Consider the following 17,650-nt stretch of genomic DNA (forward strand, 5'->3'; position numbering starts at 1 on the left):
TTTTTTGGTAGGTAGGCTATTAATTACTGTTTCAATTTTAGAACTTGTTATTAGTCTATTCAGAAATTTGACATTTTTCTGGTTTATTTTTGGGAGGGTGTTTGTGTCCAGGAATTTATCCATTTCTTCTAGATTTTCTAGTTTATTGGCATAGAGGTAATAATAGTATTCTCTGAGTTTGTATTTCTGTGGGGTCAGTTGTGATATCTCCTTTACTAATTTTTTACTGTGTCTGATTCTTCTCTCTTTTCTTCTTTATTAGTCTAGCTAGTGCTTATCTATTTTGTCAATTTTTTCAAAAAAACAACTTTTGGATTCATTAAGTTTTTTGGAGGGTTTTTTTAATGTCTCTATCTTCAGTTCTTGTCTGATCTTAGTTACTTCTAGTCTCCTGCTAGCTTTTGGATTAGTTTGATCTTGCCTCTCTAGTTCTTTTAGTTGTGGTGTTAGGTTGTCGATTCGAGATCTTTCTAACTTTCTTATGTGGGCATTCAGTGCTATAAATTTTCCTCTTAACACTACTTGAGCTGTATCCCAGAGATTCTGGTATATTGTCTCTTTGTTCTTTTTGGTTTCAAAGAACTTCTGTATTTCTGCCTTAATTTCATCATTTACCCAGGAGTCATTCTGGAACATGTTGTTCAGTTTCCATGAACCTGTGTGTGTGTTTTGAGTGAGTTTCTTAATCCTAAGTTCTAATTTGATGACACTGCGGTCTAAGAGACTGTTTGTTATGATTTCAGTTCTTTTGCATTTGCTGAGGAGTGGTTCAATTCAATTATGTGGTTGACCTTAGACTAAGTGTCATGTGGCACTGAGAAGAATGTATATTCTGTTGATTTGGGGTAGAGAGTTCTGTAGATGTCTACTAGATCCACTTGATCCAGAGCTGAGTTTAATGCTGAATATCCTTGTTAACTTTCTGTCTCGATCTGTCCAGTCTTGATAGTGGAGTGTTGAAGTCTTTCATTGTTACTGTATGAGCCTAAGTGTCTGTGTAGGTCTTAGGCTCAATAACTTGTTTTATGAATCTGGGTGCTTCTGTTTTGGGTGTGTAAATATTCAGAATACTTAGCTATTGTTGAATTGTTTCCTTTAGCATTATGTAATGCCCTTGTTTGTCTTTTTGATCTGTGTTAAAAGTCTGTTTTGTCAGAGACTAGAATTGCAACTCTTACTTTTTTTTGGCTTTCTATTTGCTTCATAAATTTTCCTACATCCCTTGGTTTTGAGCCTGTATGTGTCTCTGCAGAGAACATACCTCAAAATAATAAGAGCTATTTATGGCAAACCCACAGCCAACATCATATTGAATGGGCTAAAGCTAGAAGCATTTTCTTTGAAAATTTGTACAAGACAAGGATGCCCTCTCTTATCAGTCCTATTCAACATAGTATTGGAAGTTCTGGCTAGGGCAATCAGGCAAGAAAAAGAAATAAAGGGTATTCAAATAGGAAGAGAGGAAGTCAGGTTGTCTTTGTTTGCAGACAACATGATTTTATATTTAGAAAACCCCATCGTCTCAGCCCCAAAACTTCTCGATCTGATAAATAACTTCAGCAAAGTCTCAGGATACAAAATCAGTGTACAAAAATCACAAGCCTTTCTTTCTACCAACGATAGGCAAGCAGAGAGCCAAATGTGAATGAATGCCCATTCATAATTGCTACAAAGAGAATACCTAAAAATACAGCTCACTGGGATTGTGAAGGACGTCTTCAAGGACAACTGCAAATGGCTGCTCAAGGAAATAAGAAAGGACACCAACAAAGAAACATTCCATCCTCATGGATAGGAGAAAGCAATATGAAAATGCCATACTGCCCAAAGCGATTTTTAGATTCAATGCTTTTCCCATCAAAGTACCATAGACATTTTTCACAGAATTAGAAAAAAAAAACTTGTAAATTTTATATGGAATCAAAGAAGATCCTGTATAGTCAAGATAATCTTAAGCAAAAAGAACAAAGCTGGAGGCATCATGCTACCTGACTTCACACTGTACTGCAAGGCTACAGTAACCAAAACAGCATGGTACTCTTGCCAAAATAGACCCACCGACTAATGGAGAAGAGGCCTCAGAAATAACACCACACATCTACAACCATCTGATCTTTGACAACCCTGACTAAAACAAGCAATGGGGAAAAGGATCTCCTAATCAGTAAATGGTTGCTACTTCAACTTAGTTTGTTAATGGTTTGTTGAACCTTTTTGTTTCTTCCCGATTCAATTTTACTAGGTTGTGTGTTGCTGGAAACTTATGTATTTCCTCTAGGTTATTTAATGTTGATATAGGACTTTTTATAATAGTCCCCTATGATCCTTTTTATTTCTGAGGCATCTATTGTAACGTCTTTTCTCTAATCTGTGATTTTTTTTTTTTTTTTTTCTGAGAGGGTCTCACTTTGTTGCCCAAGTTGGAGTGCAGTTGTGCCATCTTGGCTTACTGCAACCTCCATCTCCCAGGTTCAGGCAATTCTCCTGCCTCACCATCCTGAGTAGCTGGGACTACAGGGGTGCGCCACTACACCTGGCTATTTTTTTTTAATTTTTAGTAGAGATGGGGTTTTGCCATGTTAGCCAGGATGGTCTTGATCACTTGACCTCATTACCACCCACTTCTGCCTCCTAATGTGTTGGGATTACAGGCGTGAGACACAGTGCCTGGCCTGTGATTTCATTTATTTGAATCTTATGTCTGCCTTAGTTGGTGTAACTAAGAATTTTTCACTTTTATTTTTGCAAAAAAAACACAAAAACCATCCCTTTGTTTTATTGATATTTTTCTATACTTTTTCTATTCTCATTTGATATATTGGAAGTTCTGGCTAGGGCAATTAGGCAAGAAAAAGAAATAAAGGGTATTCAAATAGGAAGAGAGGAAGTCAAGTTGTCTTTGTTTGCAGACAACATGATTTTATATTTAGAAAACCCTATCGTCTCAGCCCCAAAACTTCTCGATCTGATAAATAACTTCAGCAAAGTCTCAGGATACAAAATCAGTGTACAAAAATCACAACCCTTTCTTTCTACCAATGATAGGCAAGCAGAGAGCCAAATCGTGAATGAATGCCCATTCATAATTGCTACAAAGAGAATACCTAAAAATACAGCTCTGATTCTTATTGTTTCCTTCTTTCTGCTACATTTGGTTTTAGTTTGTTCCTTTTCTAGTTCCTTCTGGTGTAATGTTGAGGTGTTTATTTGTGATCTTTGTTCTTTTAGATGTACATGTGTATTGCTATAGCAATACAAAACTTTGCTTTTACAGCTGCTTCTGCTATGTCCCATAAGTTTTGATATGCTTTGTTTCCATTTTTATCTCTATATATTTATAAATTTTTCTTATAATTTCTTTTTTTTTTTTTGGCACATTTGCTGTTCAGATGCATGGTTTTTGATTTCTTATATTTGAGAATATTCCAGTTTTTTTCCTGTTATTAATATCTACTTTTATGCCATTATAGTCAAAAAAGATTTTGATATATTTTTAATCTTAAATTTGTTAATCTTGTTTTGTGATCTAACATATGATCTATCCTGGGGAATGTTTCATGTGGGCTTGAGGAGAATGTGTATCCTGTGAATGTTCTACATATGTTTCTTAGGTCCATTTGATTGAAAGTATAGGTCAAGTCCAACTTTTTTTTTTTTTTTTTTTTGAGACAGAGTTTCACTCTTGTTATCCAGGCTGGAGTGCAATGGCGCCATCTCGGCTCACCGCAACCTCCGCCTCCTTGGTTCAGGCAATTCTCCTGCCTCAGCCTCCTGAGTAGCTGGGATTACAGGCATGCGCCACTATGCCCAGCTAATCTTTTGTATTTTTAGTAGAGACGGGGTTTCACCATGTCGACCAGGATGGTCTCGATCTCTTGACCTCGTGATCCACCCGCCTCAGCCTCCCAAAGTGCTGGGATTACTGGCTTGAGCCACCACTCCTGGGCTGTTATGTAATCTTTTAAACACATAAAAGCCCTTCTTTCTTGCAGGCCATGTAGAAGCCGGCTGCAGGGTGGGTGTGGCCCACTGCTCATCATTTACCACCGCCGAGCCATACCTTAGGTGCCAAATGCTTGAGATGGAACATTGCTGAGATGGTGAGCTCGGGATTCTATGGTGTGGCCATGGCCAGCTTTGAGGAGAAGGTACAGTTCAAGCAAGAGCCATGGGGCCAGTGTGGAAAGAGAGCTCCAGGTGGGGGCTCCACTGCACAGAGGCCTGAAAGAGGGATGTCCCTGGCCTGTTTGTTTTTGAGATGGAGTCTCATTCTCTGTCACCCAGGCTGGAGTGCTGTGGTGTGATCTCAGTTCACTGCAACCTCTCTCAAATTCAAGTGATTCTCCTGCCTCAGCCTGCCAAGTAGCTGGGATTACAAGCATTCACCATTACCCGGCTAATTTTTGTATGTTTAGTAAAGATGGGATTTCACTATATTAGCCAGGCTGGTCTCAGAATCCTGGGCTCCAGAGACTCAGTGCTGGGATTACGGGCATGAGCCACCTTGCCTCGCCTGTTTGAATAGCAAGTGGTGGGGCTGATGCGACTGGGAGGTTACAAGGCTAGGGGATGAGGGGAGGACTCTGGCTTTTGCTCTGACCTAGGAAGGATATGATCACCCTTTCACTTCAAAAGGCCCCTTTGGTCCCTGTGTTGAGAACACTGGGGTGGTGGATAGAAATGGAGAAATGAGTCTAGAGCAGGGGGCTAGGGACCAAATATCCTTTTCCCTCACAGCCATGAGGCCCACCAGGAACCGGGCTACAGGCAAGGGGGCTGCCCCTTCTTTCATGCTGGTGGCCTTGCAGAGCATCTGGACTCCGGCTCTGCTGCTTCCTGGGATTCCTCTGCATTGGCTTTGTATGCCTCAGTTTCCTCAGCTGTAGAATAGGGACTAGACCCACATCATGGGGAAAAGGCTCCACATAATACAAATTTCTGCTCCTGCCGCCTGGTGATCAGAATGTAGGCTGAGGAAGGGAAGAGCTCCCAGGGCGGGGCTTTGGCTTGGTTGAAGAATCACCTGCCTGGGTATTCGTCTACCTGGTGAGTGGGATCTCGTGAGGGTGCCAAAAAATGGGTTTAACTGGCAGTGAAGGTGTTGAAGCTTTTTCCTGCCCCCAGCTGCAGGGCCTCTGGGCTCCCTAAAAGTTAAGTGAGTCCACCTGCCGTCCTTCTCACTGGCCCATCAACAACAGAGTGTGCAATGTTCCTTGTCCCACTCCACCCCCACTTGAGCCGAGATCTCTCTGATTATTCAGATCTTACAAACTTGACCCTACTCTACATATTGAGAAAGTTCCAGTCCTCCCCTCAACTGTAGAAATTTCCTAGACCTGTTGGTGAGGCACACTGGCTTATGCCTATAATCTCAGCACTTCGGGCAGATCACTTGAGGTCGGGAGTTCAAGACCAGCCTGGCCAACATGGCGAAACCCTGACTGTACTAAAAATTCAAAAATCAGCCTGGCATGGCAGTGAGTGCATGTAGTTCCGGGTACTCTGGAGGCTGAGAAAGGAGAATCACTTAAACCCAGGAGACAGATAGCAGGGAGTCAAGATCGTACCACTATACCCGAGCTTGGGAAACAGAATGAGATTCTGTCTCAAAAAAACAAAACAATTTCCTACACCTTCCAGCTCCTATCCTTGGCATTCACACACACAGGCCCCATGCTGCTGAAGACCCAAGGGGCAGATTAGACATGACATAGACATCTGTGTCATCAAAATAGGGCAGCTTCTTTCTGTCCCGGCATCACCCCTTACCTCCGCTGTCATGCCAGCCTCTGTGCTTCTCCACCTCATTATGGGATTTTCTAGAACAAGGACAGCCCTCCCCAAGTGGCATCCCAATGGTCTCCATGGCAGAGCTCTTCCTGCAGACCTGTGAGCTCCCCCTCTGCAGCCAAAGGAAGCAAGGCTCAGGCAGGCACAGTGGCTTGTCCTGTGCATTCCCTCTAGTAACTACTCAGTGGTGACGCTGCTGCTGCTTCTGCCTTGGGGCAATGTGGCCTGGGTGACTGGCTACCTGATGGAGGAGAAGCTGCTGTGGCCACTCCAACAGCTGTCCAGGGCCAACATGCCATCTGAGTTCTACCAGCTCAGATGCCGCCTGCTGCAGGGTCTCTGGAGATATGAGTCCTGCCCTTGGCTGTGCCACCTTCCTCCCTGGGAGACCCTGCCCTGTGGGCACAGCAGAAGGGCCATGCAGGGGCAGGTACTGTGGGGGCACAGGGAAGCCTGCAGAGGCTTGTGGCATCACAATTTCAGGCTCAGAGCTTATTGGACTTCCCAAGGTCCTAGGGGACTAGAGCTGAGGCTGCACATCCTGCTTTTCTCCAGGTTAGAAGGCCTGGCCCAGCAGTGCAGCCAAGAACGGTGCTGGAATGACTGGCTCTAGGCTCCTGAGGAGCTTGCCTGTGACTCAGGTAAGTCTGCTAACATCTGTGGACTCAGCTTCCTCCACTGTGAAATGCAGGTGACCACGTGGCTCACTCACATGGGTAAGGGGCATGTACACTTCTTAATGCATGAGGGAGCCCCTTATGTCTGTGGGGGAGCTACCATATTCAGGCTTGGCAAGGAGTGGTTTATCTGTGTGTGACTCACATGGAGGCCTATGGCTCCCTAAAACCGTGGGTGTAGTCAGGTCTAAGCAGCATGCTAACCTTAGAAAAAAAAAAACAGCCTGATCTTGAAGTGTGTGTGTGTGTGTGTGTGTGTGTGTGTGACCATGGGCTTCTCTGTGCCCCTCAGTTCTGACCGCTGACCACAGGGCTGGTAGTGTGTCCCTTGGGATGCTGGCCCTGGCCAACAGGTGTCCAGCTGTGCACGATGGATGGTGCTTTCCCACCATGGGCAAGAGCACCCCCAAGGCACAGCTCAGGGGCTACACTGGCTGGACTGGTCAGACCTGCTCCTTCACAGGCCATCTCTTCCCTACCCTGAACAGGGCAGGTCTGCAGGACACCACTGTCATGTTTGAGGAAGCCGTTGACCATCCACTTAAATGGTCAATGTTTTTTTTTTCCCCCAATAGCTTCTTTGAGATTAAATGGATGACTTGTATTACAATTTTTTTTTTTTTTTTTTTGAGACTAGGTCTCACTTTGTTGTCATGGCTGGAGTGCAGTGGTGCGCTCTCGGCTCCCTGCACCCTTGACCTCCTGGGTTCAAGTGATTTTTCTGTTTCAGCTCTGCAAAGTGCTGAAATGGCTTAGCACCACCATGCCCGGCTGATGTGTGAATTTTAAGTGTACAATTCAGTGGCTTCTAGTGCATTCAGAGTTGTGCATGCCTCACCACAATTGATTTTAAAACGTGTTTATCATCCTAAAATGAAACCCTGCAGCTACCAGTCTGCCTGCTGTGTCCATGGCTGTGCCTGCTCTGGACATCTGATGTAAACAGAAAGATGACTATGTGGCCTCTGAGCCAGGCTTTGTTACTTAGCACAGCAGTTTTGTAGCGGGTCTGGGGACTCCATTCCTTTTTAGGGCTGAATTGGGCCATAGCCCTTCAGCTCATGTCATCCTGAAGCTGGTGGGAGATCACTGGGCCTCTGGCTTCTGCACCAGGGGAGGGGGACTCCTGGCCTCAGGGCAAGCTAAGCCGTGGCTTTAGGCATTGGGGTACCCAGCAGGCAATATGCTCCTACTGCGGTGGGTGGAGTTGGCTCCACTCACCCTGCCTTTGGGGCTGCTTCTCCCCAGACCATGCCCTGATGGCCAGGGCCCAGCACGTGGTGACTTTTGATGGCTGAGTGTAGGACCTCAGCGTCCAGTGTGGCAGCATCCTCCTGGCCCAACACTTCACTCACAACACATTCTCACTCATGCTGAGTCGGACAGGCTTGGGGCTCATGGCCCTGACAGTGGAGCTTAACCATGTGACCCTCATCTTCTACTCCAGCCTGCAGGTGAGGAGGAGAGGCCCGAGCTTCCCCTGGGGACCTGTGCCTGCGGCAGGTTGCCTGGAGGATGGCACTTTCAAGCTTGTACCCTGACTGTGGGTCAGCCCTCCTGCCCACCCACTCTGGTCCACAGGCATACAGGCTGTACAACTCCTCCCTGCCAGGGGATACCTGTCCAGACCTCCAGCTGCTTTTTGCCATGAAAAGAAGGGATGTCCCCAGGATTGAGCTGGCTAGTGAGGATGGGGTCTCCATCTTCTGTGACGTGCCCACCGGCCTCTGCAGCCTGACTTTGTGCCTCTGGCACCACGGTGAGTCTGCGCCCAGGCGGAGTTGGCCCCACCACGAAGAGCCTCTTTAGGATGCACCATTCTCATCTTCCAGTGCGACAGGTACCCGAGCTGTAGGCAGCCAGTGTGGTTGAGAGGATGGCACTGAGGCCCAGGGCTTTCTGCCTCCATCCCTTGGATATGTGGCTCCAAGGTGGAGTTGGCCTCTCTGTGGTCCTTCTGCCAAGGAACACAAGGCAGGCCTGGATTCTGGCCACTCGAGCTGAGGACATTGAAAGAGGATGAGGGGGACACACGCTGTCCTCAATCTCTGTGCTTTCTCTTCCTCTTCTGATGAGGGTTTGGAGCCAGAGCTCTGGGAGTCCGGAGTGGAGGGATTCTACCAATGCTCCATGTGCCTGAGGCTCATCTGTCATACAGGACCCCTGGGGGAGAATCACGGGCTCTCAGGACCTCCTCAGCTTCCCTCCTCCCCACAGGCATATCCGCTGGCCTTCTGGACACCATGGACAATGAAGCAGGCACTGATCTGACGTTGCCGGACGGCTCTGTGGCCCACAGCCTGGAGGAGCTCAGCCTGACCTGGAGGGTGAGCAGGCGCACCTGCCCTTCTTCCCTCTGGCTGAGTCTCTTGAGGGCTGCTCACTGCAGAGTCCCAGGAGAGGCAGGTGGCCTGCCGGCTCTGCAGAGGTCTTCACAAACCCAGGGTTGGAGGGAGTCTCCTGCTGAGGCCAATGTACATGGGGGAGCAACATGGTCCAGCGGGAGGTCTGAGCCTTGCATCTGTTTCACCAGGTGGATGGTGACTGCAGGGCCACCGAGAAGACTCAGCCAACCTGTTCAGGACAGAGCCCCGCCTGCTGGGCCTTCTTTTAGAATCCCTCATTCAGCTTGGGGAACTGCTTCTGGGTGGTGAGTGTGAGCCTGGGCCCTGGGACACAGCAAGTCCTTTCCCCAGTCTACCCTGGGAAGTGGCATGGAGCAGAGGCCTAGCTAGAGACAGTGACTGGGTGGCCCTGATTTCAGGTAAAGCCTGCACCATTCCTTAGGTTGTGTGTGCAGGACCCCTGTGGCATCCAGGAGCTCCAGCCTGCCTGCACTCTGGCAGCCACCTACATCCACCTCTGTGCCTGCAGCTTCATGTCCCTGGACCTTTTTCACAGTGCAATAAGCTGCCCCAGGTGGCTGGCACTCTGCCCCCTGGCTGGCATCTGCCTTCCAGACGGAGGTAAAACTTGTTTCTCTCTTGTCAGGGAGAACAAATAATTGTCATTCAAGGAGCTAAGAGTCAAAACAAATTATTTAAGCTTGGATGTGTGTCCCCTCCAAATCTCATTTGTTAGAGGGTGTACATCCCTCATGGATTGCTTAGCATCCTGCGTTTGGTGAAGTGTGAGTTCTTGCTCTATTAGTTCACCTGAGAGCAGTTTGTTTATTAAGAGCCTGGCCCTTCCTCTCTCTCTTTGCACCCACTCTCATTTCTGCCATGATCGTAAACTTCCCGAGGCCTTGCCAGAAGCCAAGCAGATGCTGGAGCTGTGCTTGTACAGCCCGTAGACCTGTTAGTCAATTATCTTTTTTATTTATGATCTACCCTGGCTGGAGTATAGTGGCACAATCTCACCTCACTGCAACTTCCACATCTCAGGTTCAAGCAATAATTCTGCCTCAGCCTTTCAAAAATACAGGCAGGTATTTTTGTAGAGATGGTGTTTTTCTATGTTGGCCAGGCTGGTCATGAATTTCTGACCTCTGGTGATCTACCTGCCTTGGCCTCCCAAAGTGCCAAATGACAGGCGTGAGCCACCACTCCCAGCCTCACTGGGGATTTGAATGTCCACTATCGTTTAGGGAAAATGCTCAGCCTCTCTTTTCCCTCTGCTCTCATACTGCAAAAATCAACACAGAAGATGGCTTCTGTGAGCAAATGTGTGGGGGTTTGTCTTCACTACCAGGGTGGACCTCTAATTCAGTTCTAACACTAGCTACCTTAAGATTCTTCAGCCAGTGCTGCATAAAATTGCCACAGCCAAAGCCTCACTAAAAGGGCATAGAGGTCAGTATCAACAAGAGGAGTGGACTTCCAAGAGCTACAGATGCTAGAATTAGTGGCTGCCATTCATAGACATTGAAAACTTAATCAATTGGAAAATACAACAAAGGGAGGATGAAATGAGATGATCCAACATGTCTCAAAGAAGTTCCCGGTCAGGTGTGGTGACTCATCCCTGTAATCCCAGCACTTGGGAGGCCAAGATGAATGGATCACCTAAGGTCAGAAGTTTGAGACCATCCTGGCAAACATGATGAAACCGAACCTTTTCTCTTCTAAAAATACAAAAATTAGCTGGGCATGGTGGCACATGCTTGTCGTCTCAGCTATTTGGGAGTCTGAGGCAGGAGAATTGCCTTAACCCAAAAGGCAGAGGTTTTAGTGAGCTGAGATTGCTCCACTGCACTCCAGGCTGGCACCACTCTGTCTAAAAAAAAGTATTTGTTGCCCTTTGAAGGGAAATAGATCATAATGTCCACAGGGTCTACATATGTAGAGAGCATTGAATGTCATACATTTAGGCTCTCAGCAGGTTTGTATGCATATCCAGAGACAGTGATGTTTGTTCCGAGATCTGCTTATACCAGTTATGCTTTTGATAATAATTATGTAAATTTTAAAGTTAGCATATAATTCATGAATTATGAGAACAAAATAGATGTTTCTAATAAAACTGAATGCATTGGAAAGACTGAATGAATACAAGACTTTTAAAAAATGTTTATTTGGTGTGGATGAGACCATTCTGAAAGTTTGGAGACAAAAATATGAAAAACAAAAGACACTCTTCTAAATTCAGGTTATTTGAAATCATTTAGCTAGTTTTTTATCTTTAAAAAATGGAGACTGGAAACCACAGAATTTAGTTGCATAATAGAGAATCCTAAGCCACTACAAAAAGATGATGGGGAACGAAAATCTACTTAATCTAACTAATGGCTGTGGCTATGCATCCCAGAATTGTAATAACTTTCTATATATAAGATTAAAATAAAATGTTGAAGGTATATGTATGTGTTTATCTTTAATTCTTCACTTCAGCCTGATTTTTCTATTAATTCATTACCTATCCACGCTTAACACACAGTTTCCACCGTAACATAAACATGCATACAGTTTGATAATGAAATACCATATTTATGGGTTTTTTTAAATCACCATACCACAGGAGAATAATAGTACACCATACCATCACCATACCATCTCATACCACAGGAGAGTAATAGTACAGGTCTTATTCTGCAAAAGAGGGAAAAAGGCCTATCAGAGAGATAATATAATGTGCAGAAATAGGATGTGCATGTTGCTCTTAGGTAGCTATGGATTGTGAAATGTGGTTAGAATAAATATGTGAAAAGCTACAGGAGAAGAAATTCTATGAGTGAATAAGAGCTTTACTATATAGGATTTAATTGTTGGCAAAGAGATTTTTTGTAAACAAAATAAGCAACTAATTATTTTTTGAGTATGTGGCTAAGAGAGGAAGACGGATTGGAGAAAGAGCTATAAAACTGTACTACGTACAAATCATGGATTGGGAAGTTGGAATGACAGTGGAAATTAAAATGTAGTGGAACATAGGTATCGAAGTGAAGCAGATCAGTTAGGAGGATATTTCAGTGAATGGCCAGCATGAGGTGAGGTTGGTGGTAGGAGTAGCAATCCTGCTGAGAAAGCAAGAAAAATGAAGATCGAGTAGTACCCATTGGCCTTACTGTAGCGATCAGGAAACCAAGAACGGGTACTCATTGACTAAGTAGAGATCATTGCAGGGAATGGATAAAAACAGAGCTACATTTTGAGAAGGAAAAAAAAGTCAAGCTTTGCTGAGTTGCTGGATGTTGAAACTTTGAGGACAAAAAAAAATTGTCAAATATTTGTGATTAGAGAATCAGGATGCCATGGAAGATCAAGACAGGTTTGGCAAGAAAGCCTAAGTGGTAGGAAAACTGATGTTGGGCTTGGATGCTGAGAGGTCAAATAACAGGACTCAAAATCACCATTTGCTTTGGTAATGTGAAAATATGGATTAAAGAATAAATGAAATCAGAGAAAATGGAAAAAGCGAGTGTCAACAACCCACTTTAAACGTTTGGCTATAAAGGAAGTAGAGAGATACACCAGTAAGTGGGGAGAAATGTGGGGTCCAGGGAGAATTTTACATCATATCAGAGCATGTCAGATGATTATAGAAAAACTCAAGAACAAGAAAGTAAGGTACAAACTAGAAAGAATTGCAGATGAATGAAGCCCCTGAGAGTTGATGGAATGGAACTCAGAGCTCATGTGGAAGGACTGGCCTTCTATGGAAAAAGGGATATTTTCTGCATTATCAGGAGGGCAGAAGGAAGAAACATGGATGTAGGTTTGTTGATGTGTCAGCGAAAAATGAGGGGAATGCCATATGAAAGCTTCTGTTCTCTCAAAGTAAAGAATATTGCTACCTCTGAAGAGTAGTGGGGAGAAGTACTGGAGATTTGGAGAAAGTATGAAGGATTTGCATATTCTAAAACCTAGGAGTGTAAGGGTGAGATCCCAAATGGTGCAGAAGATTTTCTCCAGCAATCCTCTGCTGCTTCAATACAGGTAATAGAATATGTGTTTGAGTGCATTCAAATTAGAATTTTATGGGTAGGTGGGGTAAAAGGTAGAGGAAGTCAATAGAGTGATGATATTTGCAAAACAGTGATCACAATAGAGAATTATAGAAAGTAAGCCAGACAATAAATAATAACAAGGGGCAGGGGCTAGAAGATAGAACATCATGGGGTTAATGGATTAGAATTCATAATGAGGTTGAAAAATTGTTGTTGCAACAGTACTTAACATGTGAACCAAAATGATAGGAAGCCATGATTGTAATCCTTTTAAAATCCTGTTTTTTTTTTGAGACGGAGTTTCGCTCTTGTTTCCCAGGCTGGAGTTCAATGGCGCAATCTCAGCTCACTGCAACATCCGCCTCCTGGGTTCAAGCAATTCTCCTGCCTCAGCCTCCTGAGTAGCTGGGACTACAGGCGCGCACCACCATGCCCAGCTAATTTTTTTGTTGTATTTTTAGTAGAGACAGGGTTTCACCATGTTGACCAGGATGGTCTCAATCTCTTGACCTCGTGATCCACCCGCCTCGGCCTCCCAAAAGTGCTGGGATTATAGGTGTGAGCCACCGCGCCTGGCCAAAATCCTGGTTTTTAAATGGTTTTAAGTCAAAATTTCAGAGATAAATTTTTAATGATTCAATAATAGATTTTTACTGGTTTTAATTTTGGTTTTCAGACATGGCACCATTTCTAGTGATGACACAGCCCAAGGCTGGACTATTGGAGATGGGTGTTTAGAGTACTGTTGTAAAGGGGAAATTGAAAATGAGGTGGTCTAGGAAGGGAGAGGCTAAAATGTAAAGGCATCTTCATGGTTTTTGACGTCATATGAGATAATGGAAAGAGTTTGGGTGGGAAAAGAAGGCTGCCATCTGAGGATACCCAGATTGATGTCAAAAGGATCAATGAATAAAGGTATGTTCACAGAATTTTGATTGTTAAAAGGGAGAAGAAGCTTATACAAATAAATGTGTAAGTCTCACTAAGGAGGGGCTTATTTTATTTTTTAAATTCAACTTATTTTTTTGTTTGCTTGTTTCAAGGAAAAAGGGATACCTAGTATCTGACAATGACAGTTGGGAATGAGAACTTGGGGAGGGGGCAACATTGAAGGCAAGTGGGATATGAGAAAAAGAACACAAGCCAATCTTGAGAAGACCTCAGGGGAAGTGTTCTTATAAGTGAGCTGGCTTTCAGGCAAGTGAATGGTGAGAGGTTTCATTGAAGAGAAAGAAGATGCTGAAGTTTTAAGGATGTAGGAACATTTACTAGTTGAAGAGTGAGAGTAACTTGCTCAAGATGAGAGAGCTAGTTAGGAGATGAGTCAGAATTCAAACCCAAGTGTGTCTGACTCCCATGCTGGAGCATGCTGCTTATCAGAGAAAGAAAATTCACCCACATCAGTGAATTGGATATTGGATATGAAGAAACACATTTTCAAAATTATTTCATTCATCTTTTATTTTTGACAATTGCAAGGTTATTAGGACTATTACATTGGCATTAGATCAGAAAATGTAACAGAGAGATGAGAACAGCTATGCAGTTTTAGAAAATAGTTTTTAGAAGCTCCACTTAGCTCCAAAAATACAATATAAATATAATTTATATTGTTTAGCTGGCAGAAATGTATCTTTTGAGACTGCAATGCTATTTTAGAGTTTATGAAGCACTTTTGCCAGCAGATATAAATCCTGTTACCCTCTAATCCATAATCTACTTTTCTTAGTGATCCACATTATCTTTGTTTTTCTAAGATAACATCTAAGAAAAGCATCTCCCCCGGCTTTCCAAGCATGTAGCTGCCTACTGTTTTATCTGCTCTGTACCTTATTGGCATTGTCTTGAAACTCCACTGCTCCCTTGCACCTCCTAATCATACAATTTATGAAACAGAAAGAGCCACAGGAAAATGCGACCCTGGCCACCTTTGATTGATTCAGGGCTGAACACCTGACCTAAGTCAAACCAGTCAGAGCCCTCCAGGACTTCAGAACTGCTTGGATGCTGGATCTAATCTGTAAAGCTTGGACACTGCCACTACTGTATTTTCTGCCGTGAGAGACCAAAGAAGTGAAGGAAGGTGATCTGCAGGACAAGAAAGGAGAACAAGTGAACATAAATATGTTTCAGTGCTGCTGCTGCTTTTAGAATGCAGAAATAAACATGTGGAATAAACAGTTATGTCTTTCTATGTCAATTGTTCCTAACATCCATCTGGATTCCTGTCTGAGAGTTCTGTGACACACTCCAGTATCTTTATACAATCCTGCCTTCCTAATTTGCCACAAAAATGCCTTGGACTTTTCTCTCCAAGCAAACAAACAGAATACTAGGTATTCAAGAAGTTGTTACAGCTGTAAGTCATCTAACAAGCATTTATAAATAATATGCTGAAAGCATTTGTATTTCTGAATTGTTACTCTAAAAGTACCTGTTCCAACTGCTACCTTTTGAGTAATAATAATAATCATAGTAATTTTTGTGAGTTAATGGAGTTCTAAGCACTAGGCTCTGTGTATTACAGGCATTGCATTCAGTTTTCCTACAGTATTTATAAGAGAACAAGCTCACAGAAGTCAATTGGGATGGATAGATATTTCCCCACCTGGTCCACTGTGAAAAAAGGGCTCACCCAGCTTCAGAGGAAACTTGTCAGTAAGCAGTGTTCAGCTGTGGGTCTCTTCAGAAATTAGCCTCATGTGTAGGCCAGGCATAATGGCTCACACCTGTAATCCCAGAACTTTGGGAGGCCAAGTCGGGTGAATCATTGAGGTCAGGAGTTCAAGGCCAGCCTGACCAATATGGTGAAACCCCGTGTCTATTAAAAATACAAAAATTACCAGATGTGGGCACCTGTAATCCCAGCTACTCAGGAGGCTGAGGCATGAGAATTACTTGAACCCAGAAAATGGAGGTTGCATTGAGCTGAGATTGTATGACTGTACTCCAGCCTGGGTGAGAGAGGGAGACCCTGTCTCAGAAAGAGAGAAAGAAAGGGAGGGAGAAAAGAAAGGAAGGAAGAAAGGAAAGGAAGGGAGGGAGGGAGGAAGGAGGAAAGAAGGAAAGAAACAAAATAGAAAGAAAGAGAGACAGACTAAGGTGCAAAAAGTTGTCTTCCTGAGGTCACACCCTCCCAGTTGGTATCCTGCACCCAGTGACTGAGTAAGAGGTATAAAGGTCCAACGAAGGAGAAATCTGCATGAACATTCTAGCTTCAGAGCTGCAGTGGGGGTAGTTGAGGCTATTAGGTACATCTCAGCTCAACTGCTCCTCTGCCCAATCCTCCTTCATTCCTCTCCCTTCTGCAGCTGCTCATCCTGAAGTGCTCCCTAATAAACACCTGAACACCAACATCTGTCTTAGAATCTGTGTCCTGTGAACAATTCCTACAATACCAAGTGAATTATTCAAGTTCATCCAGCCAACAAGGACAGAACTGAAACATAGACTCATCTTTCTGACCCTAGGCAAATATATATTTTCTACTTTGTACTAGCCACAGTATATGTAACACATGTGTAAGAAGTTAGTGAGATGCTGAGTCACAGCTATTTTAGTCACGATATCATAATGCTTGATCTGTCAACAAAAATGCCATCTTTTTCTCAGTTATCTCAGAGTGAGTTCTTAAAGATTTGTTAAAAGCAAAACTTTTTTTTAACTGAAAATACTCTTGTAAGTATATAAAATCCAAAACTGGAAAATGAAAGGCCTATTCAGCAATAATTCCCATGGACTGCAAAGACGGAATAATTGATTTGTGAAAAGAAATGGTGTTCTACATTTTCATTAATGCTGCAAAATCCAGCTCTATGTGATATAGCACATTTTAGTCTCAATTCCAAATAAAAATTATACGAATGCATCCCACAAATTATTGCTTTACTAAAGCTGAAAAATTTAGCCCTGAAACGGATAGAAAAAAAAGCAGAAAAGCATATGAAAATGTCAACATTTTCCACTCAGAATCTTAATTTTGTTCCCCTAGATACTAGTTTGATAGGGAATCAGGATTCAGCTTATTCGAGTGAATAACTCATAAGCCACCTACACAGAACATCTACAACCCGAGGGCTTACTTAGAAATGACCTCTTTGTGTACAAACATTACAGAAAACCCTTTACCAAGAATTTTGCCTGGCTGGAAAATGAAATTATGTGAAAAAGTCTTCTGGGATTTTTCCCACAAAGGGATAGATATTAAAGAGTTAATAGATAGGATACTTTTAATAAATCCTTTTTTTTAATTCTCCAATAGACCCGTAGGTAATGGAAAGTTGGCAGAAGAACCAAGGTGAATGAGCCCTGCTCTGAGTAAGGGAGTCATCCCTCACTGTGGAGGAGGCCGGCCAGGGCAGATTTCATCCCATTAGGAAAAGGTTTTCCTTCTTTCAGTGGATTAGTCCACACTTCCCTCTGAGAAGCACTGCTTGTCTTTAGATATGGGAGCGTTGTTTATTGATGTGTACCTCCTGGGTGACCTGAAGAATAAAGAGATGCATCTTCAAAGGAACCTGAACTGGATTGTTAAATCCTCCCACGAGGTTTTCACTGATAGAACTGTGTTGCTGAAGCCCACTTGGAAGCACTCTGCTGATAGGACTTCCCTTCTCACTCCCCACCAAGCACCACTCTAATCTAGTTTCTCATTTCTTCCTCTCCCCACAGGGGCCCCTGAATTCGATCTTGTCAGAATAACCCAGACATAGGAAAATCCACAGCTGGATTCTCATCTCCCTTTGCCTGATGAGGTAGGGGTAGGAGCGGGGGAAATTGGGTCTATGGGAGAAAG

General features: G+C 43.7%; 1 protein-coding gene across 14 annotated transcripts in view; it reads left to right on the forward strand.

Annotated features, from left to right (window-relative positions):
• Nucleotides 1-17,650, forward strand: part of LOC144579622 (apolipophorins-like) — a 72,278-nt gene that overhangs the window by 42,303 nt on the left and 12,325 nt on the right. For 5 of the 14 annotated variants that reach the window (XM_078352394.1, XM_078352396.1, XM_078352390.1 and 2 more), the window contains 6 exons: nt 3,993-4,100; nt 6,346-6,431; nt 7,716-7,921; nt 8,049-8,226; nt 8,685-8,794; nt 9,001-11,263. In XM_078352394.1, coding sequence (XP_078208520.1) covers nt 7,838-7,921; nt 8,049-8,226; nt 8,685-8,794; nt 9,001-9,081 — 453 coding nt within the window. In that variant the 5' untranslated portion in view covers nt 3,993-4,100; nt 6,346-6,431; nt 7,716-7,837 and the 3' untranslated portion in view covers nt 9,082-11,263. Of the gene's footprint in view, nt 1-3,992; nt 4,149-6,345; nt 6,432-7,715; nt 8,227-8,684; nt 8,795-9,000; nt 17,610-17,650 lie in introns of those variants that run through there. The other 9 variants (XR_013527758.1, XM_078352391.1, XM_078352392.1 and 6 more) reach the window with 9 other exon arrangements.

Source organism: Callithrix jacchus, chromosome 15 (genome assembly GCF_049354715.1).
Source record: "Callithrix jacchus isolate 240 chromosome 15, calJac240_pri, whole genome shotgun sequence".
Taxonomy (NCBI): domain Eukaryota; kingdom Metazoa; phylum Chordata; class Mammalia; order Primates; family Cebidae; genus Callithrix; species Callithrix jacchus.